The sequence below is a fragment of the Heteronotia binoei genome, chromosome 2 (assembly GCF_032191835.1).
Source record: "Heteronotia binoei isolate CCM8104 ecotype False Entrance Well chromosome 2, APGP_CSIRO_Hbin_v1, whole genome shotgun sequence".
In the NCBI taxonomy this organism is placed as follows: Eukaryota; Metazoa; Chordata; class Lepidosauria; order Squamata; family Gekkonidae; genus Heteronotia; species Heteronotia binoei.
In genome coordinates, this window is record NC_083224.1 from 191,750,083 (window position 1) to 191,772,874 (window position 22,792).

The 22,792-nt window shown below is 50.2% G+C and overlaps 1 protein-coding gene across 1 annotated transcript in view; it reads right to left on the reverse strand.

Moving 5' to 3' along the window:
• INSR (insulin receptor) overlaps nt 1-7,994 on the reverse strand; it is a 138,500-nt gene extending 130,506 nt beyond the window's left edge. Inside the window, exon 1 of the mRNA XM_060233110.1 lies at nt 7,909-7,994. Coding sequence (XP_060089093.1) covers nt 7,909-7,993 — 85 coding nt within the window. The 5' untranslated portion in view covers nt 7,994. The remainder of the gene's footprint in view (nt 1-7,908) is intronic.
• Between the last annotated feature and the right edge of the window lie 14,798 nt (nt 7,995-22,792).

Consider the following 22,792-nt stretch of genomic DNA (forward strand, 5'->3'; position numbering starts at 1 on the left):
ACACAATCCAAATTTATCTGGAGCGATGACGACTTCAGCTCAAGCCTTGATCAGACCTGAGTTTTCTCCGCAACACTGTTAACAGCAGGTTCTCTCACCAAAGAGCTCTTTAACGTTTATAGAAACGTTTTATTGAAGTGTACCTGGCTTTATACTGAATGATTATTTAAAAGGAAGGCTTTTATGATACTGGAGGGGGTGTGGCTGTTTACGCTGGGCTGGTTTACAACTCGGGCTCCGGCACGAAGCAGGCGTCTCTACTGCACAGTCAGTATCCAACAACCGGCTAAAAAACAGCTGCCCTTAGGAGATGCCACTAACCACCTACAAGGGAGGGATCTGTCCTGCTGGCACATGGAGAACTTCCATTTGCATCAGTCGCTGATGTTGACAATCTCAGTGGAGAACCTGAGGAAGCGCAGCCAGCATCTCAGCGCTTTCTTTTCTTTCTTTTCTTTTTTTTGGGGGGGGGGGATGGCATTTCAAAACCTTTGTGGAGAAGCAGTCATGTGGTAAGGGCCTGCTCTTTTCCCTGCTTACCCTCGAGTAAAGGGTTTTGACATTCAATACAGAATCTAAATAGGATGTAACCATAAGAACATAAGAGAAGCCATGTTAGAACAGGCCAGTGGCCCATCCAGTCCAACAATCTGTGTCACACAGTGGCCAAAGAAACCAGGTGCCATCAGGAGGTCCATCAGTTGGGCCAGGACACTAGAAGCCCTCCCACTGTGCCCCCCACCCAAGCACCAAGACTACATGGCATCACTGCCCCAGACAGAAGAACATAAGAGAAGCCTTGTTGGATCAGGCCAGTGGCCCATCCAGTCCAACACTCTGTATCACATAAGAACATAAGAGAAGCCCTGTTGGATCAGGCCAATGGCCCATCCAGTCCAACACTCTGTGTCACATAAGAACATAAGAGAAGCCATGTTGGATCAGGCCAGTGGCCCATCCAGTCCAACACTCTGTGTCACATAAGAACATAAGAGAAGCCATGTTGGATCAGGCCAGTGGCCCATCCAGTCCAACACTCTGTGTCACACAGTGGCCAAAGAAACCAGGTGCCATCAGGAGGTCCATCAGTTGGGCCAGGACACTAGAAGCCCTCCCACTGTGCCCCCCACCCAAGCACCAAGACTACATGGTATCACTGCCCCAGACAGAAGAACATAAGAGAAGCCTTGTTGGATCAGGCCAACGGCTCATCCAGTCCAACACACTGTGTTACACAATGAATAAAAACCCCACATGCCATCAGGAGGTCCACTAGTGGGGCCAGGACACTAGAAACCCTCCAACTGTTGCCCCCCCAAGCTCCCAGAATATAAAGCATCACTGCCCCAGACATAAGAACATAAGTGAAGCCATGTCGGATCAGGCCAATGACCCATCCAGTCCAACACTCTTTTGTCACACAGAGGCCAAAAAACCCAGGTGCCATCAGGAGGTCCATCAGTGGGACCAGGACACTAGAAGCCCTCCCACTGTGCCCCGCCAAGCACCAAGAATACAGAGCATCACTGCCCCAGACATAAGAACATAGGAGAAGCCATACTGGATCAGGCCAATGGCCCATCCAGTCCAACACTCTATGTCACACAGGGGCCAAAAAACCCAGGCACCATCAGGAGGTCCATCAGTGGGGCCAGGACACTAGAAACCCTCCAATTTTTTGCCCCCCCCCAAGCTCCCAGAATATAGAGCATCAGTGCCCCAGACATAACATAGGAGAAGCCATGTTGGATCAGGCCTATCTATCTATCTATCTATCTATCTATCTATCTATCTATCTATCTATCTATCTATCTATCTATTTATATATTTCAATTTATATCCCCCCCTTCCCACCGAAGCGGCTCAGGGCCAATGGCCCATTCAGTCCAACACACGGTCTCACACAGTAGGCAAAAAAAACCAGGTGCCATCAGGAGGTCCATCAGTGCGGCCAGAACACTAGAAGCCCTCCCACTGGGCCCCTCCCCACAAGCACCAAGAATACAGAGCATCACAGGAAATTTCTAGCATCTTGGGATATGAATTCAAGAAAGCTGCAGAGACTTTTCTGTTGGGATTACAAATGGAAAAATTTCCAAAAGAAGATAGAACTATAATTTGGTACTTGCTTTCAGCTGCTAGGACACTATATGCGCAGTTATGGAAGCAAGAAAAAATACCAGACAAATGGGATTGGATTGTAAATGTTATGACATGGAGTGAGATGGACAAATTAACAAGAACTTTAAGAGACTATGATTTAGAAGATTTTAAAAGGGAGTGGAAAAATTTAGAAGTTATGTAGAAGACAAGTGGAAAGTAAAAGGACTTTGGACAATTTTTGATAATGATTAAACTTTAGAAGAAAGAAGAATGTTACCGTAATTTTAGTTCTTAGTAATTAACTGTACCTTTTAATGTTAGTATTTTGAGTAAATAACACTGGCGGGGGTCAAGTAACGGGGGGGAGGGGTGATTAGAAAGAAGCATATGGGATAGATGAAAAGAAGTTATTAACGGAAATTATTACCATACGTTATCAATAAAATTGTTTAAAACAGAAGAACACAGAGCATCACTGCCCCAGACAGAGAGTTCCAACAATACGCTGTGGCTAAGATCCACTGATTGACCTCTACTCTGTATGTTTATCCAACCAAACTCAGAGAGGACTTCTTGCCTTAATGAGGCCCGGGTCACTTGCTTATGAATAATCCACCCAGCAGAACTGATCTGGGGATGGGGAACGGTATAATACAGTCCAATCGAATCAGATTTCGGAAGCTCAGCAGGGCTGACCGCTCTCCATCCCCAGACCGCCAAAGAAGGCTTTGCGAAGGAAGCCAATCGCAAATCATCTCTGCCTAACCACTTGCTTTGAAAACCCCTCACTGGGGCCACCAAAAACCAGCTGAGACTTGATAACCCTTTACACAGAGAAAGAGTACTGACCCCAAACGCCCCCCAGACTACAGCTACACATTGCTCAAAGACTAGGTCAATATTCCCCAAAAGGTTTTCAATACAGTTACGAATTGCAGTGCGAAGTCACGAATCGCCAGCTTTAGCTTTAGCCTCTGTCAAAAAGGTACCCAATTCTGAACACGAAAGATTCTCACCATGCAAGAGCTGAAAGCAGTCCAAAACTGTTCCTGTGAGTCAAGGTCACATGATTTGACACGGCTGAGAATGCCAAATACATTTCCCAGATTAATATCACTGGGGTTTTAATAAAATAAAATAAAAACCCACAAATAGATACTATGACTGGAATAGCAGCTAGAACTGACTTGAAAACTCATACCCCCAAACCCTTCTCGGTCTCTAAGGTGCTACGGGGCTCGAGCACAGCTGTTCTATGGACTGACGGGGCTATCCTCTGAAACAATGACCAGAAAACATCCCCCAAGCTCTTTTACAGGGACTGTATTCTTAGGAATTGAGCGCTTCTTAAACAATCGCGTTTTCTCAGCAGAAATATTTCCCGGGTGGAAGAAGACAGGAAGAAGAGAAGAAAGCTAACACCCCCTCCAGATGTGGAACAAACACCGATTTCACACTAGGCTTGTTCCGGCTGGAGAGCCCTTTTGCTCCCAGGGCTTCTCTCCGTTTTCGCGCAAGCTGCCCCGGAGCTGCGAGTTGGCGCCCCGCTATTCCGCAGCAAGCGAGATCCTCTGACAAGCGGTTTCTGCTTGCCAAGGAAAAGCAGCGCGACAACTCGAAAGCACCAAGGCAGCTTGTGTGAAAACCAAGAGAAGCAAAAGGGCTCTCCACCTGGAACAAGCCTAGCGTGAAATCAGTCACTGCTTGAAAATCCTCAGCCTAAGAGACCAACCAGGCAGGGCTTCTGTACTCACCAAATGCCATGAGCAAGGCGTGGGGAGAGCAGATGAGCAAAAGCAAGTCTGTTGAAACCACAACAAGCATTTATTCAGCGAAAAGGCTGTCACGGCTTATGACCAGCCAAATAAACTTCCTACTATTACTAGACTGTGCAGGCAGAGCTCCAGAATTAGTAACCTCTGGGCAGAGCCTCCTGCCACACAGAAGTCAGCCATTCTGTATTCTGCTTCTTCAGACAGAATAGCTCTTCTTTCTATGGAGAGAAAAGCAAGTTCAGAGACTTATCATCAGACAGAGGGGGAAAACCAAGCCGGGTGAGTATGGGAATATGGACGTCGCCCTTGCAATCCAATAGAACTACGAGGAGTTTTTCATGGGAACGAAGTTGTGTAAATAGGGAACAACGCTGAAGCTGTGGTTCTTCTGATTAAAAATAAATTATAATTGCTTGGGCAGATATAAACGGGTGGCTCTTGGAGCCGAAACACAAAATTATCTTCATTTTCAGAGACATTCCTCTATCGGGAGTATCCTGCGTCTGGCTTGCAGGCAAACGGAGGGTACAGAAGGGAGAGAGAGAAGCCGCTGCGTTTATTTCCTTGAGAGTGCCTTGTCTTTGCTCAGCCATGGCAGTGGTGCATTTAAGCTTTTGCTTGATACATTCAGAAGTTTGCTTATCACTCGAAGGGGTTTTGCAATTCATTGCCTTGCGTCCCCACTGTTTGTTTCCAGCACAGTGGATACAACAATATTTCAGCAGTCCCAGTCTTTGTATAACCCCCCCTCCCACACACACCTTGAAATGTCTGTTGGGATGGGTGGAGGAAGGCATCCCTTTTAGCATACAAGCCAGTTCTCGCCTACTGATATGTACAACCAGGGGTGGGATTCTAGCAGGAGCTCCTTTGCATATTAGGCCACACCCCGCTGATGTAGCCAATCCTCCAAGAGCTTATAAAAAAGAGCCTTGTAAACTCTTGAGAGGATTGGCTGCATCAGGGGTGTGTGGCCTAATATGCAAAGGAGCTCCTGCTAGAATCCCACCCCTGCGCACAACCATCCGGGTCTCGAGCCTGCCCGAGTTTTAGCGCACCCTTCCTCCATGGAACTCAGTGTATCTGCTTATCCTCACAGACCCTGCAAAGTCCAGCTGGGAGAGTGTGACTGAGCCTCCCGCAACCTGTGAGCTTTATTTTCTGCTTGAGTGGAGACTTGAACCCAGGTCTTGCTCATACCACTCTTCAGTTCAGGAAGCCAGCGTGGTGTCATGGTTAGACAGACCACAATATGGGAGAAATCCCCACTCTGCCACAGTGTTCCTGGGCCAGCCACTCTCTCAAGCGCCAGGGTTGCTGATGTGAGGAGAAAACGGAGGAGTGGAGGGAAACGCATTCAGCACTTGGTTTGGGTCCCTGCTGTTGGGGACAAAGGGCAGGCCTGGGCAGCCCTTGCTGTCCGTGGATTTGTGAACTGTGATCTCACCTACTCGCAGTTCGGTCATGTGATGCTCTCTTCAGCCTGTTTTTACTCCCGCAGTGCCATTATTGTAATTATCACACCATTACATTTTGCGGGAAATGCTGGTAACTGGGAAGCGGTAGAATGCACTGCACACCTGGCTGCTCTCTGAATGCATCCTCAATCGTTCTCATGCGGCATCCACTACACAACTGAAGAACAACGTCTGAGTCCCAAAGCACCTTGAAGCCTCCAACGTCCCATTGCTTCAGAACAACAGGGCTACCCATCTGAATATACAGCTGATATACAAAAGCCACATTTATCCACGTACTGGCACCTGGTTCTTTTCCTAAAACGACCTTCCAAACTGATGTGCACGTCTACAGGCAGTATGCACGTGTGCTCATCGCAACACGAGAACAGGGCTACTAAACGCAACACAAACACTACATAATGTTGGAGCACAGTGGCACCTTTAAGACCAACAATGTTATCCCAGCTTTTGTGTGTGCGTGCATAAGAACATAAGAGAAGCCATGTTGGATCAGGCCAATGGCCCATCCAGTCCAACACTCTGTGTCACATAAGAACATAAGAGAAGCCCTGTTGGATCAGGCCAATGGCCCATTCAGTCCAACACTCTGAGTCACATAAGAACAGAAGAGAAGCCCTGTTGGATCAGGCCAATGGCCCATCCAGTCCAACACTCTGTGTCACATAAGAACATAAGAGAAGCCCTGTTGGATCAGGCCAGTGGCCCATCCAGTCCAACACTCTGTGTCACATAAGAACATAAGAGAAGCCCTGTTGGATCAGGCCAATGGCCCATTCAGTCCAACACTCTGAGTCACATAAGAACAGAAGAGAAGCCCTGTTGGATCAGGCCAATGGCCCATCCAGTCCAACACTCTGTGTCACATAAGAACATAAGAGAAGCCCTGTTGGATCAGGCCAATGGCCCATCCAGTCCAACACTCTGTGTCACACAGGGGCCAAAAAACCCAGGTACCATCAGGAGGTCCATCAGTGAGGCAGGATACTAGAAGCCCTCCCACTGTTGCCCCCCTGTGCACTTCTTCAGGTACACTGAAATGGAAGTTGCTAGTCCATAGCAATGTTCCCTCTAAGCTGCAGAGTCTTGTAAGCAAAAATTCTACTTTGTGAGCTCCTGCATAAATTAAGTGTGCTCTGGGGTCCTCCTTTCTGAGCTAAGACAAAAATCTGTGAGCTGGTGGCTAAAAATATGTGAGCTGGCTCACACTAACTCAGCTTAGAGGAAACACTGGTCCACAGATGTGGGGAGATGGTGTCCCTGAAGAATTCAGGTACACATATACATCTGGAAAGCATCTGAAGAACACAGGTACATATAGCTAGAGGGCAGGGCAAAGTTTGAGTCCAGCAGGGGCACCTTAAAGACCAACAAAGTGTAAATCAGTATAAGCTCTGGTGGGCATGGGTATATGTCAGGGGAGGCCAAACCGTGGCTCAGGAGCCACATTTGGCTCTATCACACATATTGTGTGGTTCTCAAAGTCCCACCCCACCTCATTGGCTGGCTTGGAGAAGGCATTTGCCTCTTTAAATAACTTCTCCAAGCCAGCCAGCGGCTCGGAAAATACATTTAAAGTTGAAGTCGCTTTCTTTCCATCTCTCTCTCTCTCTGCCCTCATCTACCTTCCTTCCTTCCTTGTACCTCTCAAACACCTGATGTCTTGTGGCTTTCAAACATCTGACATTTATTCTATGTGGCTCTTCTGTTAAGCAAGTTTGGCAACCATAAGCTCCCGTGCATGGGTGTGTCTCATTTTGTGCATGCTGAAGAAGGCTTGCCTCCGAACAGAAGAAAGTGTTATTGGTCTCCAACGTGCCTCCGGGAGGACTGGCAGCTCTCTTGGGCTGCCTGAGGAGGCCAACCACGGTGACCCCCTCCCTGACTTTCAGGGCAAAATGTTGCTAGGAGAAGCGCGTAGCGAGGCTGGCACCTGGACAGCATCTCCCATCCCACCCCCTCAGAGAAAAGCAAAAGGGCAGGCTGCCAAAGACGCGCACACACACCCCGCCACTGCCACAACCCACCCCCTGCCAGGTAGGCTCCCCCGAGCGAAGGTCCCCCCCTCCGAGACCAGCCTGGCAGCAGAAGGAGCACCCCACCCCACCCTCTAGGGTTGCCAAGTCCAATGCAAGAAATATCTGGGGACTTTGGGGGTGGAGCCAGGAGACTTTGGGGGTGGAGCCAGGAGCAAGGTGGTGACAAGCACGACTGAACTCCAAAGGGCCATCACATTTAAAGGAACCGCACCCCTTTTCAATGCCTGGAAACAATGGAGGATGGGGGCACCTCCTTTGGGGGCTTGCAGAAGTGGCCCCCCTGGCCCGATCCTTTTGAAACTCGGGGTGCATTTCGGGGAGAAGCACCAGGTGCCACGCTGAAAATCTGGCCCCTCTGCCTCGAACGCCGAGGCCACAGTCCCAGACCCACCCTCCATTATCCCCTACGGGAGCTGTGCTCTCTCCCCGACGGCGCGCCCAGCAGGCATTCCCCTCCTCTCCCCGCTTCCCAAGCGGCCCAGCCGGCCTCCTTCCCCGCGGCTCCCCGCTCACCCTCGGCGCGGCTCCAGGCTCCCAGGCCGGCCAGGGCCCAAGCCAAGGCCAGCGTCAGCGCCGGCCCCGACCACCAGCGCCCCATGGGCGGCAGGCAGAGTGGGGCCCTCTCAGGGCCTGGCGGCGGCTGGTGGCGGCCCGCGGCGGGGCCTCCTCGTCATGCCTGAGGGCGCCGAGCCCTCCTTCTCCGGCGGCGCCGAGGCGAAGCAGAGCCCAGGCTCCCCGTCAACAAGCGAAGGGGCCGCGGCGAGGAGGGCGGGGCGGGGCGGGCCTGCCCGCGAGAGGCGGCGCTGGAGGCCGGAGGGGCCGGGGGGCAGGAGGGCGGGCGGCCTGCTGGGGCTCAGGGAGGGAGGGAGGCTGAGGAGCCTGCAAAGGTGGAGTTCCCAGGTGGAGTGCGGAAGGGACGCTCTCGTGCGCCACAAGCAGCCTCTGCAGACCGGGAACGGGCACAGGAGCCGTGGAGCCGCCTTCTGCGGAATCAGACCCTCCCTGGGACATATATGAACGTGTGAAGCTGCCCTGTACTGAATCAGACCCTGCCCTGGGTCCATCAAAGTCAGTCTTGTCTACTCAGGCTGGCAGCGGCTCTCCAGGGTCTCAAGCTGAGGTTTTTCACACCTATTTGCCTGGACCCTTTTTAGTTGGAGATGCCAGTGGGGATTGAACCTGGGACCTTCTGCTTACCAAACAGATGCTCTACCACTGAGCCACCGTCCCTCCATCTCCATCACCTACTTCCTGGACCCTTTTGAGTTGGAGATGCCGGGGATTGAACCCTGGGACCTTCTGCTTACCAAGCAGATGCTCTACCACTGAGCCACCATCTATCCCTAAAGTCAGTCTTATCTACTCAGACAGGCAGCGGCTCTCCAGGGTCCCAAGCTAAAGTTTTTCACACCTACTTGCCTGGACCCTTTTTAGTTGGAGATGCCAGTGGGGATTGAACCTGGGACCTTCTGCTTACCAGCAGATGCTCTACCACTTAGCCACCATCCCTCCCTAATACATATATGTACATGTGAAGCTGCCCTATACTGAATCAGAGCCCCCTGGGTCCATCAAAGTCAGTCTTGTCTACTCAGCCTGGCAGCGGCTCTCCAGGGACTCAAGCTGAGGTTTTTCATGCCTACTTGCCTGGACCTTTTTTAGTTGGAGATGCCAGTGGGGATTGAACCTGGGACCTTCTGTTTACCAAGCCGATGCTCTGCCACTGAGCCACTGTCCCTCCCCTAAACATATGAAGCTGCCTACTGAATCAGAACTCCCTGGGTCCATCAAAGTCAGTCTTGTCTTCTCAGACTGGCAGTGGCTCTCCAGGGTCTCAAGCAGAGGTTTTTCACGCTTATTTGCCTGGACCCTTTTGAGTTGGAGATGCCGGGGATTGAACCCTGGGACCTTCTGCTTACCAAGCAGATGCTCTACCACTGAGCCACCATCTATCCCTAAAGTCAGTCTTATCTACTCAGACAGGCAGTGGCTCTCCAGGGTCCCAAGCTAAAGTTTTTCACACCTACTTGCCTGGACCCTTTCTAGTTGGAGATGCCAGGGATTGAACCTGGGACCTTCTGCTTACCAAACAGATGCTCTACCACTCAGCCACCATCCCTCCCTAATACATATATGTACATGTGAAGCTGCCCTATACTGAATCAGAGCCCCCTGGGTCCATCAAAGTCAGTCTTGTCTACTCAGCCTGGCAGCGGCTCTCCAGGGACTCAAGCTGAGGTTTTTCATGCCTACCTGCCTGGACCTTTTTTAGTTGGAGATGCCAGTGGGGATTGAACCTGGGACCTTCTGTTTACCAAGCCGATGCTCTGCCACTGAGCCACTGTCCCTCCCCTAAACATATGAAGCTGCCTACTGAATCAGAACTCCCTGGGTCCATCAAAGTCAGTCTTGTCTTCTCAGACTGGCAGTGGCTCTCCAGGGTCTCAAGCAGAGGTTTTTCACGCTTATTTGCCTGGACCCTTTTGAGTTGGAGATGCCAGTGGGGATTGAACCTGGGACCTTCTGCTTGTCAAGCAGATTCTCTACCACTGAGCCACCATCCCTCCCTTAAAACCAGGTTCAAATGAACATATATGAACATATGAAGCTGCCTTCTGCTGAATCAGACCCCGCCCCTGGGTCCATCAAAGTCAGTCTTGTCTCCTCAGAGGCTCTCCAGTGTCTCCAGCTGAGGTTTTTCACACCTACTTGCCTGGACCCTTTTTAGTTGGAGATGCCAGTGGGGATTGAACCTGGGACCTTCTACTTGCCAAGCAGATGCTCTACCACTCAGCCACCATCCCTCCCCTGTGCATATGAACATATGAAGCTGCCTTCTACTGAATCAGACCCCCCGGGTTCCCTCAAAGTCCGTCTTGTCTATTCAGACTGGCAGCTGCTCTCCAGGGTCTCAAGCTGAGGTTTTTCACGCCTACTTGCCTGGACCCTTTTTAGTTGGAGATGCCGGGGATTGAACCTGGGACCTTCTGCTCACCAAGCAGATGCTCTACCACTCAGCCACCGTCCCTCCCTAACATATATCAAGCTGCCTTCTACTGAATCAGACCCCCCCTCGGTCCATCAAAGTCAGTCTTGTCTTCTCAGACTGGCAGCGGCTCTTTCTCCAGGGTCTCAAGTGGAGGTTTTTCTCGCCTGGATCCTTTTTAGTTGGAGATGCCGGGGATTGAGCCTGGGACCTTCTGCTTACCAAGCAGATGCTCTACCACTGAGCCACCGTCCCTCCCCTAAAGAGAAACAAATTGAACCTATGAAGCTGCTTTCTACTGAATCAGACCCCCCCTGGGTCCATTCTAGTCAGTATTGTCTACTCAGACTGGCAGTGGCTCTCCAGGGTCTCAGGCTGCGGTTTTTCACGCCTACTTGCCTGGACCCTTTTTAGTTGAAGATGCCGGGGATTGAACCTGGGACCTTCTGCTTAAAAAGGAGATACTCTACCACTGAGCCACCATCCCTCCCCTGCATATAGAGTTGCTTTGTACTGAATCAGACTCTCGGTCCATCACAGTCCGTCTTGTCTACTCAGACTGGCAGCCAATCTCCAGGGTCTCAAGCTGAGGTTTTCCACGTTTACTTGCCTGGACCCTTTTTAGTTGGAGATGCCAGTGGGGATTGAACCTCGGACCTTCTGCTTACCAAGCAGATGCTCTGCCACTCAGCCACCATCCCTCCCCATTTATTTCCTAGTGATGGCAAATGATAGACTTCTGAGCATGTGCAAAGTGCCTCTCTCCCCTGAGTTACAAAAGGAGGAGGGATTCCAGGCATGCCTTTGCATGATTCCTAAGCAGTAGCTAAGTACTTGTGCCTTAGTAGATAGATCCAAGTAGACTGCCGTGTTGGTCTGAAGCAGTAGAACAAAGTAGGAGTCCAGTAGCACCTTTAAGACCCACAGACTTTTATTCAGAATGTCAGCTCTTGTGTGCATGCACACTTCATCAGACAAAGGAATGGTGTACAGTGAGCAGAGCTACTTATAGCTGGTGGGGTTTAGAATGCAAAGTGCTACAAAATTAGGATCAAATGCCAAACAGTGAAATAAACAAATTGAAGACCGTTTGGTTTGGATAGCATTTGCCTGGGAAACCAATAAAAGGTAATAGAAGCTGCCTTTACCTGTGTTGGTCTGAAGCAGTAGAACAAAGTAGGAGTCCAGTGGCACCTTTCAGACCAACGAAGTTTTATTCAGAATAAGAACATAAGAGAAGCTATGTTAGATCAGGCCAATGGCCCATCCAGTCCAACACTCTGTGTCACATAAGAACATCAGAGAAGCCATATTGGATCAGGCCAATGGCCCATCCAGTCCAACACTCTATGCCATACAGTGGCCACAAAAAAAAACCCCAAGTGTTATCAAGAGGTCCACCAGTGGGGTGAGAAGCCCTTCCACTGTGCCCCCTCCCCCAAGCACCAGATACAGAGCATCACTGCTCCAAACAGAGTTCCAACGATAAACTGTGATTAATAGCCATTGATGGACCTCTGCTCCATATGCTTATCCATTCCCCTCTTGAAGCTGGCTATGCTTGTAGCCGCCGCCACCTCCTGTGGCAATGAATTCCACGTGTTAATCACCCTTTGGGTGAAGAAGGACTTCCTTTTATCCGTTCTAACCCAACTGCTCAACAATTTCATTGAATGCCCACAAGTTCTTGTTTTGTGAGAAAGGGAGAAAATACTTCTCTCTCTACTCTCTCAATCCCATGCATAATCTTGTAAACCTCTATCATGTCACCCCGCAGTTGACGTTTCTCCAAGCTAGAGCCCAAAACTCCTTAACCTTTCAGTTTGGTCTAGTGGTTAAGTGTGCGGACTCTTATCTGGGAGAACCGGGTTTGATTCCCCACTCCTCCACCTGCACCTGCTAGCGTGGCCTTGGGTCAGCCATAGCTCTGGCAGAGGTTGTCCTTGAAAGGGCAGCTGTGGTGAAAGCCCTCTCCAGCCCCACCCACCTCACAGGGTGTCTGTTGTGGGGGAGGAAGGTAAAGGAGATTGTGAGCCGCTCTGAGACTCTTCGGAGTGGAGGGCGGGATATAAATCCAATATCTTCCTCTACCTCACAGGGTGTCTGTTGTGGGGGAGGAAGGGAGAGGAGATTGTGAGCTCTTCGGAGTGGAGGGCGGGATATAAATCCAATATCTTCATCTACCTCACAGGGTGTCTGTTGTGGGGGAGGAAGGTAAAGGAGATTGTGAGCCGCTCTGAGACTCTTCGGAGTGGAGGGCGGGATATAAATCCAATAACATCATCATCTTTCTTCATACAGAAAGTGTTCCAACCCTTGAATCATTCTAGTTGCCCTTTTCTGCACTTTTTCCAATGCTAGAGTATCTTTTTTGAGGTGCAGTGACTTGTACACAGTATTCCAAAGGAGACTGCACCATCGATTTATACAGGGGCATTACGATACACTTCTTCAGACGAGGGAATGGGGTGCAGTGGGCTGAAATACATGTAGCAGGTGGGTTAAGAGTGTAAACTGATCGAACGGCAAAATAGTGTAATAGACTGGAAGATGATTTGGTCTGGATAGCAATAAAATGTAATAAAAGTTGCCTGTTAATGGCTGTTGTTGAAAGTCTAGGTAAAACAAAAGGACATGGATTTCCTCGTTCTTGTCAACCTAATTTACTTTTTAACATCGTTCTATACATTATAAACAAGCTTTTGTGTGTGCATGCACACTTCTTCAGACGGGGAATCAGGTACACTAAGCAGAGCTACATACAGCTGGTGGTGTTTAGAATGCAAAATGGTACATATTTAAAATCCAATGACAATAGTAAAATTAACAAACTGAGCAAACTTTTGAATTCACTGCCACAGGAGGTGGCGGCGGCTGCAAGCACAGCCAGCTTCAAGAGGGGATTGGATCAACATATGGATCAGAGGTCCATCAGTGGCTATTAGTCACAGCGTATTGTTGAAACAAAAAAACTAAGATCATGGCATCTGGCCCCATCACTCCTTGGCGAATAGAAGGGGAAGACATGGAAGTCGTGACAGACTTCACATTTCTGGGATCCAAGATCAATGCAGATGGTGACTAGCCATTAAATTAAAAGACATTTGCTTGTTGAGAGGACAGCTTTGGCAAACCTAGACAGTATAATAAAAAGTAGAGACATCACCCTGCCAACAAAAGTCTGTATACTTCTGCTGTATACCGAGCGCAGAAGAATAGATGCTTTCGAGCTGCGGTGCTGGAGAAGACTCTCGAGAGTCCCTTGGACTGCAAGAAGATCCAATCAGTCAGTTCTAAGGGAAGTCAACCCAGACTGTTCCCTGGAAGGTCAGGTGCTGAAGCGGAAGCTCAAATACTTTGGCCGTCAAATGAGAAGGGAGCACTCCCTGGGGAAGATCCTGATGCTGGGAAAGACAGAAGGCAAAAAAAAAAGGGGGATGGCAAAAGAAGAGATGGCTGGACAGCATTCCTGATGTAACTAACATGAATTTGAGCAGACTTCGGAGGATGGTGGAAGACAGGAGGGTCTGGCGTGACTTGGTCCATGAGGTCGCAAAGAGTTGGACTCGACTGTGCGACTGAACAAAATTGTTGAAACTCTGTCTGGGGCAAGTGATGCTCTGTATTCTTGGTGCTTGGGAGGGGCAACAGTGTGAGGGCTTCTAGTGTCCTGGCCCCACTGATGGACCTCCTGATGGCACCTGTTTTTTTTGGCCACTGTGTGACACAGAATGTTGGACTGGAGGGGCCACTGGCCTGATCCAACATGGCTTCTCTGATGTTCTTCTGTCTGGGGCAGGGATGCTCTGTAGTCTTGGTGCTTGGGGGTGGGGTACAGTGGGAGGGCTTCTAGTGTCCTGGCCCCACTGCTGGACCTCCTGATGGCACCTGGGTTTTTTGGCCACTGTGTGACACAGTGTTGGACTGGATGGGCCATTGGCCTGATCCAACATGGCTTCTCTTCTGTTCTTATGTGACACATAGTGTTGGACTGGATGGGCCATTGGCCTGATCCAACATGGCCTCTCTTATGTTCTTATGTGTCACAGAGTGTTGGACTGGATGGGCCATTGGCCTGATCCAACATGGCTTCTCTTCTGTTCTTATGTGTCACAGAGTGTTGGACTGGAGGGGCCATTGGCCTGATCCAACATGGCCTCTCTTATGTTCTTATGTGACACAGAGTGTTGGACTGGATGGGCCATTGGCCTGATCCAACAGGGCTTCTCTTCTGTTCTTATGTGACACATAGTGTTGGACTGGATGGGCCATTGGCCTGATCCAACAGGGCTTCTCTTAGGTTCTTATTATAAGCCGCTCTGAGACTCCTTCAGGTAGTAAAGGGCAGGGTATAAATCCAATCTCTTCTTCTTCTTCTTCCCATGCTAGCCCTACTCCTCCTCCTCGCCCCCCCACTGTCCATCCCTTTTGATGCTTAACTTCTAGTCCATGGGCCCATTCTCAATAACTCCCCTCACTGTCACTATATGAAGCTAGAACAAAATAGGAGTCAATTTCACCTTTAGGACCGACCTAGTTGGAGCAGCAGTGCCATTGCCAGCCCCACAAGCAGCCCCCTGCTTCTCTCCTCACCAGTAGCTCCCCACAGGGCAGATAACAACTCTTGGCGGGATGGACCTGACCCCAGCCCTTATGTTTGGCGGTCTGCATTTGGGGCAAACAGACGTTACAATTTACGCACGAAAATGATTCATTTCCACTCTGGATGTTTCCATGAGGTGGGACAGGCAGGGAGGAAGGGGGGGGGGTACTTCCTTACTGGTCCCTTCACCCAACATCACAAACGGGCTTCTTCCTTTGCTTCGGGAGTTTTCTTTTTTCTTTTAACGATTTGATTGTAACAAAAATAACTGTCCTTGTACAATTGAAAACAAGTGCTGTAATAGTCACATATATAAAATCTATCACATATATAAATCCACATATGTAAATTTGTACCATTTTGCATTCTAAACCACTGCCTACCAGAGAATTTCACTATTCTGTCCTCGGATCTTAAATTTGTACCATTTTGCATTCTGAGCCACTGCCTACCAGCTATGTGGGGCTCTGCTCACTGTGCCGGATTCCTCGTCTGATGAAGTGTGCTGAGAGCACACGAAAGCTGACGTTCTGAATAAAACTAAGTCCATCTTAAAGGTGAAACTTGACTCCTGTTTTGTTCTACTACTTCAGACCAACACGGCTGCCCTCTTGGATATATAAATCCACAGTATTATTCATCATTTATAAAACAATAATGTCCAACATTTCAGGAGTTAGTAGCTCCTCTGCATATGGAAACCATGTCTCTATTAAGTTATTTTTGTAATTTGACAATTCCATCATTAATAGTTGCGCTGACAGTTTGTCTTGTACCATTAAATCTCTGACTTCTGCATGCCATTTCTCAATTGAAGGGGTAACACTTTTTTCCCCATTTTCTGGCCAAAGATTTAAGAGTATTGATTCTAATGTAAGTGGAATCAAACATCTTACAGTTTCTGATATTTTGGCCACTAGAAGGGCCCAGTCGTTTTGGATTCTGGGGCAAAGCAACCAGAAATGAATAAAATTTCCCTCCAACCCACATCCTTTCCAGCAGTTGGCATTATCACTGAGTTTGCTTCTAAAAATCTTTAACGGTGTTAAGTACCATCGGGACAAGGATTTGTATTGTTGGGTACATATATTTATCGCTCTACTCTTCAAGGCAGGAGTAGACCATATTTGATCCCATTGGTCCTCTATAAATTGAACTGGTAAGTGGAAGATGGAGGACTTTTAGTCCTATGGGAGCTGTCTGAAACCACTCGCTATGGCATTAGTTGTAGCCTCAAAGCATAACTGCTACCAGAAAGCCCCCCAAATTAAATCCATTGCTCTCCCTTGCTTGCCGCTGTGAACAACAAATGGAGAAAGATGGCTGTTTGTCACCTTGACGCCAGAGTGGCATGAAAAGGTGGTACAGCCCCAACAAGAAAGCAAGAACTCAGCTGGATATTTACAAATGCCATGGCGAGTTGTACAGTTGGGGTGGTACGAGCTGAACACATTGCAAGGAATCATTTCTATTTTTGAAGAAGATACTGGATTTATATCCCGCCCTACACTGAATCTCAGAGTCTCAGAGCGGTCACAATCTCCTTTACCTTCCCCCCGCAATGGACACCCTGTGAGCAGTGTTCCCTCTAAGCTAAATTAGTGTGAGCTAGCTCACAGATTTTTAGCCTCCAGCTCACACCTTTTTGTCTTGGCTCAGGAAGGATGACCTCAGGAGCACAATAATTTATGCAGTAGCTCACAACTTTAATGCCAGTAGCTCACAAAGTAGAATTTTTGCTCACAAGACTCTACAGCTTAGAGGGAACATTGCCTGTGAGGTGGGTGGGGCTGAGAGAGCTCTTCCAGCAGCGGCCCTTTCAAGGACAACTCCTGTGAAACCTATGGCTGACCCAAAGCCATTCCAGCAGGTACAAGTAGAGGAGTGGGGAATCCAACCCGGTTCTCCCAGATGAGTCCCATGCACTTCACCACAACACCAAACTGAACTCACCTCAACTTACCTAAAAACTTTTTGCAACACAGGGCACCAAACTAGAATGTCGAACTGCATGGGGAGAAGGACGCTCAGAGGCAGGACTCGTCTCCCGTTGGTACCCTAGACCCGCCCCCCCCCCCCAAAAAAAAAAAGAAAAAAAGAAATCTGGGCAGAGCTCTTGGTGGGCCCTTGCAATCATCCCCTCCCTTTGGATACCCTTGTCTGTCACCAGCCTCACCCCTCATGAGAACCCTGGGAATGTGACCCCTTCTCCCTTCACAGGATGCCAGGAAAGCCCTGATTCTGGGAACACAGACAATGCTGCACGGTGAGCCATCTTCACCCTTCCTTCCGGGTTGGGTCACACATGGGAAAGTTACAGGGGATGGAGATCTTGACTCACTAGACATGAAAGGAAGAAGACTTCCTGATAGCGCCTTGCACTCGATTTAGGAAGCATCAGATCCACATCAACGCTCCTGATGCTTATTTGGGGTGGCGGAGAGCCAAGGAACCAAAATAAACAGAACAGGACAGAGGCTGCCTGGCCCACTGTTGCCAGGTCTGTCAATCCAGATGCTGGAATGTTTTCGGGTTGGCTTTTCTGTAGCAGCCTCTCAGGGACCAGAGTGGTCCGAGATACAGGAGGAAGCTGCCCAGTTTGGTGTAGTGGGTAAGCGTGCGGACTCTTATCTGGGAGAACCGGGTTTAATTCCCCACTCCTCCACTTGCACCTGCTGGAATGGCCTTGGGTCAGCCATAGCTCAGGCAGAGGTTGTCCTTGAAAGGGCAGCTGCTGTGGGAGCCCTCTCAGCCCCACCTGCCTCACAGGGTGTCTGTTGTGGGGGAGGGAGAGGAGATTGTAGGCCGCTCTGAGACTCTGTCCTTGAAAGGGCAGCTTCCGGGAGAGCCCTCTCAGCCCCACCCGCCTCACAGGGTGTCTGTTGTGGGGGAGGGAGAGGAGATTGTAGGCCGCTCTGAGACTCTGTCCTTGAAAGGACAGCTTCTGGGAGAGCTCTCTCAGCCCCACCCACCTCGCAGGGTGTCTGTTGTGGGGGGAGAAGGGAAATGAGATTATAGGCCTCTCTGAGACTCTGTCCTTGAAAGGGCAGCTTCTGGGAGAGCCCTCTCAGCCCCACCCGCCTCATAGGGTGTCTGTTGTGGGGGAGGAAGGGAAAGGAGATTGTAGGCCGCTCTGAGACTCTGTCCTTGAAAGGGCAGCTTCTGGGAGAGCCTCTCAGCCCCACCCACCTCACAGGGTGTCTGTTGTGGGGGAGGAAGATAAAGGAGATTGTGAACCGCTCTGAGATTCGGAGTGGAGGGTGGGATATAAATCCAATGTCGTCTTCTCAGATGCCCACCCACCCCCGTCATGAGTATTAGAGGTCTAAACTGGGAGTGCTCTGCTCTGTGGTGGTGGGGGGTAGGCAGATCAGATAAGCACCCCCCCCCCCCGTGCACCAGCTGTGGGCAAGACGGACAGTGCCTGGCCATCCAATCTCTTCAGACCCCCCCTCCCACTCCTCCCCAGCCACCAAAAGTCTGTTTTCTAGCCCTTCTGCTACCTAATATGTACTAATATTTCAGCTCTAATTTTATGTTGTTATAAAGTTTTACAATGTTAAAGAGTTTTATGGAATTTTATATTAATATTAGGTAGTCTTTCAGATTTTTGTTTTGTGATTATGACTGGTTTTCCCTCTTGTGTCTATTTTGGTTTTAAATTATTTGTAATTTGTTTCCTATTTACTGTCTTGTTTTACCTTGAGCTTAAGACCATTGGTCAAGGAAAAAGGAAAGGTCCCCTGTGCAAGCACCAGTCGTTTCCAACTCTGGGGTGACGCTTTCACGACGTTTGCACGGCAGACCTTTTTACGGGGTGGTTTGCCATTGCCTTCCCCAGTCATCTACACTCCCCCCCCCCCCCCAGCAAGCTGGAAACTCATTTGACTGACCTCGGAAGGATGGAAGGGTGAGTCAACCTGAGCCGGCTACCTGAACCCAGCTTCTGCTGGAATCAAACTCAGGTTGTGAGCAGAGGGCTTCGACTGCAGTACTGCAGCTTTCCCAACTCTGCGCCACGGGGCTCTTTGGTCAAAGCAGCTAACAAATAAAAGGAAAGGAAGGCCCTTCTGCTACATCCTTCCATTGCATCGGAGAAGTCTTGGGGAATACAAGGCTGAGCGACTCTTTCAAACTTCCCTGGGGCCAGGGCTAGCCCACCACGATTCCCACCCCACCCCACGGCTCCCAAATCTGACCCCCCCCACCCCACTCCAAGCAGCTGAGCTGGAGGCAGAGCACACTGCAGCAGCAAGTCACGCTGAAGCTGTCACGGTTCCCTTCTTCTGCCCTCTTCTACAGTCAGCTGATCGGGTCGCAGCACTTGGTCAGAGAACAAGGGTTTATTTGCCACTGAAGGAGGAAGGGCAAAACACTGACCCCAGGAGGGGACGGCTTCCCTCTCAGCAGCCACCTCCTCCGCCTGCTCCATGCCAAGGGCCTGGGGGTCAGGAGGACAGAGAGGCCCTGTTGGGGGAAGGTGTTGCTTTCTATAGATGATTAACCATTCACCAGGCCCAGGCCTTCCAAGGTTACTGCAAAAGGGGAAGCCCTGCCACAAACAGCACCGGGAAGCAATCATTCCCAATTCAACCAAACATTAACTCTGCTGCAGCCCACAACTGCTCTGCCAGAGCTCCCTGGCCCAGCTGCTCCGAGGCCTTCCAATCTCATCCCTGCACACGTGGCGGCGGGGTGGGGGTTGGAGAGGAGCAGTTCCTGGGGAAGCCTGCCCCACTGTTTCAGGAGCTAGGCTGCAGCGCGGATGCTAGCTGGTCTGAGCAACCAGCAGAGGCTGATGGAAAGGAAACCAAGGTGGCAGGGGCACAAAGAGAACCCCCCGTAGTCCGCCACCAATCAAAAAAAAAGAGAGAAGAGGCAGGCTGGCTAAAAAAAACGGCAGGCGGAATCTTAACCCGATAGTCGCCGAGGATGGCAATTTGCCGAACCGCATTCCAGCCATGACTAAAAACAGGAAGGTTCTTCGTGTTAGGATTTCTTTTAGGGATGCTGATACAGCAGCAGTTCACGGCAGAGGCCTTGCTGGCCCACGGGCAAAGTGGCCATGCCCCGTGCCAATGTTCTCCTAGGGCAGAGAGAGCCATGTGAGGGGGGCCCTGCCTTGTTCTGTTGGGAAATTCTCTTAAAGCACCAAGGGAAGACAACAGCAGCGGAATCAAGCGCTCAGAGCTTGCCCCAGCTGATGCACCACTGGGGCTGTCGGCCACAAGTCAAACTCAAAATGACCCTCAGACAGGGTGGGGGCTGTTGCTTGCATCAGTGTGAGGCCTTGCAAAGGCTACAGAGGGCTTCTGGGGTCCACCCAAGACAGAGCAAAGCCTTTATCTTCTCCATTGGGTGTCCAGCACATGCAGTAACTTAGGTGCAAAAGCTCACAATGCCCAGCCATTTCATGTTTCCCTCTGGGTCTCAGGCTCAAAGCTTTGACTGAGACTGTTGTAATGAATGTCAGTAAATCAAAAGTAGGTTTGCCACTTACAGACGCACACCTGAACAGCATACTCAAGACTGCTACCGCACAGGCACTGTCTCCAGGTTTTGATGCAATAATTCAGGGCAAGAAGTATCAGAGACGGTTGAACAAAATATTGCAAAACTCCTAACGTTTTAACTAGGTTTTATTTAAAGTTTTAAAAAAAATCTTTGTTTTTGTCTGTCCTTTATAAAGTTTATATCGCTGCTACCTGGCATTAACTTTATGATACCCATGGCCCGTCCCAAGGTGGTCTCATTTATGTGAGATCTGGCCGTCATAACAAATGAGTTTGACACCCCAGCTTTAGACAATGCCAAAAATATAGACAATGCAAAAAATGGAAAAATATCTGGAAAATACTGACAATGTATTTTCCAGGTTTTTTGTGGGGGGGGGGGTTGCTCGGTATTGCTGAACCCCCTACAGCGGAGTGACAACAGTCTCTCTAAGCCCCCCCCACCCCACCCCACCCCCTTGTAAGGAGCGTCACACAGAGCCCTCATTTATAAAGCCAAGAACCCTTCCTCAGGCTCGGCGTTACGAAGTTCAAAACCGAACCCGAAACTAAACGAAGGGTGTCCGTCATGATCGGGGCTGTGCCTTTCAGCAGGGGTGGCCGACGGTAGCTCTCCAGATTTCTTTTGCCTACAACTCCCATCAGCCCCAGCCATTGGCCATGCTGGCCTGAGCCAAAAGGGCTTCTCTTATGTTCTTAAATTATGGCCCTACAACACATCAGGGAAGAGAAAGCGCTGTTGCGTTTGCAACTCTTAAATCAAGCCCCTCCGAACTGTTAACGACTTGGCTGATCAGACAACTTGTGGGGCATGCCCCTGCTTTGGACCTCTTTCCTCTTAATGCTGGATGCCCCGTCAAGAAACAGGGGAGGTCGCGTTCCTGGGCCTGAAGCTCGCAAGACCTTTTTCCCTTGAGGAATCTCAGGTGCTCAGGCAGGCCGGGATCGACAGCCCCAGACACCCTTCGCAAAATGCACGGCCGCAGTTCGCACAAGACAGCTTTTCCTTGGCTGGACCTTTCTCCCAACCACCATGGCAGCGTGCGGTTTCCGGGTCTAACGTAGCTGGACCTGCTTCCCAAAATGCACGGCGGGAGTTCCCAGAGGGCAACGTCGCCTTCGCTCAACCTTTTCCCCAGGAACCATCACGGCAGCTGGTTGTTTCCGGCCTGCATTTCGATGGACCTTCTATGCAGCATGGACTGAGGCTGCTCGGAGAGTACAACCTGAACTTCTGTAGACCTTCAGAAGAGGCAAGACGGCGGCTCATGGGGACTGCAGTCGACCCTGCGACAGCCTTTAATTCCAATCTTGCACAGCGCCGACCTCCACGGGAATATTCTGATTAAAATACATGGCTGTCTTAACAGGGCTGATGGAACTGTGGTCAACATTTACAACCTTAGATTCCCCCAGGGGCTTTAGTGCCCCTATAAAATAAATGCTTTGCTGCAATCCTGTGCTTGTTTGTTTCGGGGGGGGGGGGGGGAGGAGGAGAGGAGCAGTTTCTGGGGAAGCCTGCCCCCACTGTTTCAGCAGCTAGGCGGCAGCACAGATGCAACCTTGAACCTTTTGGAGTTTAGAAGAAGAAGATATTGGATTTATATCCCGCCCTCCACTCTGAAGAGTCTCAGAGCAGCTCATAGTCTCCTTTACCTTCCTCCCCCACAACAGACACCCTGTGAGGTAGGAGGGGCTGAGAGAGCTCTCCCAGAAGCGGCCCTTTCAAGGACAGAGCCTCAGAGCAGCCTACAATCTTTCCCTTTCTCCCCCACAACAGACACACTGTGAGGCAGGTGGGGCTGAGAGAGCTCTCCCAGAAGCTGCCCTTTCAAGGACACAGTCTCAGAGGGGCCTACAATCTCCTTTCCCTTCCTCCCCCACAACAGATACCCTGTGAGGCAGGTGGGGCTGAGAGAGCTCTCCCAGAAGCTGCCCTTTCAAGGACAGAGTCTCAGAGCGGCCTACAATCTCCTTTCCCTTCCTCCCCCACAACAGACACCCTGTGAGGTGGGTGGGGCTGAGAGAGCTCACTCAAAACCTGCCCTTTCAAGGACAGAGTCTCAGAGCAGCCTTGACCTTCCTCCCCCACGACACCCTGTGAGGTGGGTGGGGCTGGAGAGGGCTCTCACAGCAGCTGCCCTTTCAAGGAGAACCTCTGCTAGAGCTATGGCTGACCCAAGGCCATGCTAGCAGGTGCAAGTGGAGGAGTGGGGAATGTTTTAGTGCCATTTTGAAATCTTACTGGCGACTTTGTCCCATTTGCCCATCGGGAATTCTATGTGCAGTCTTTCG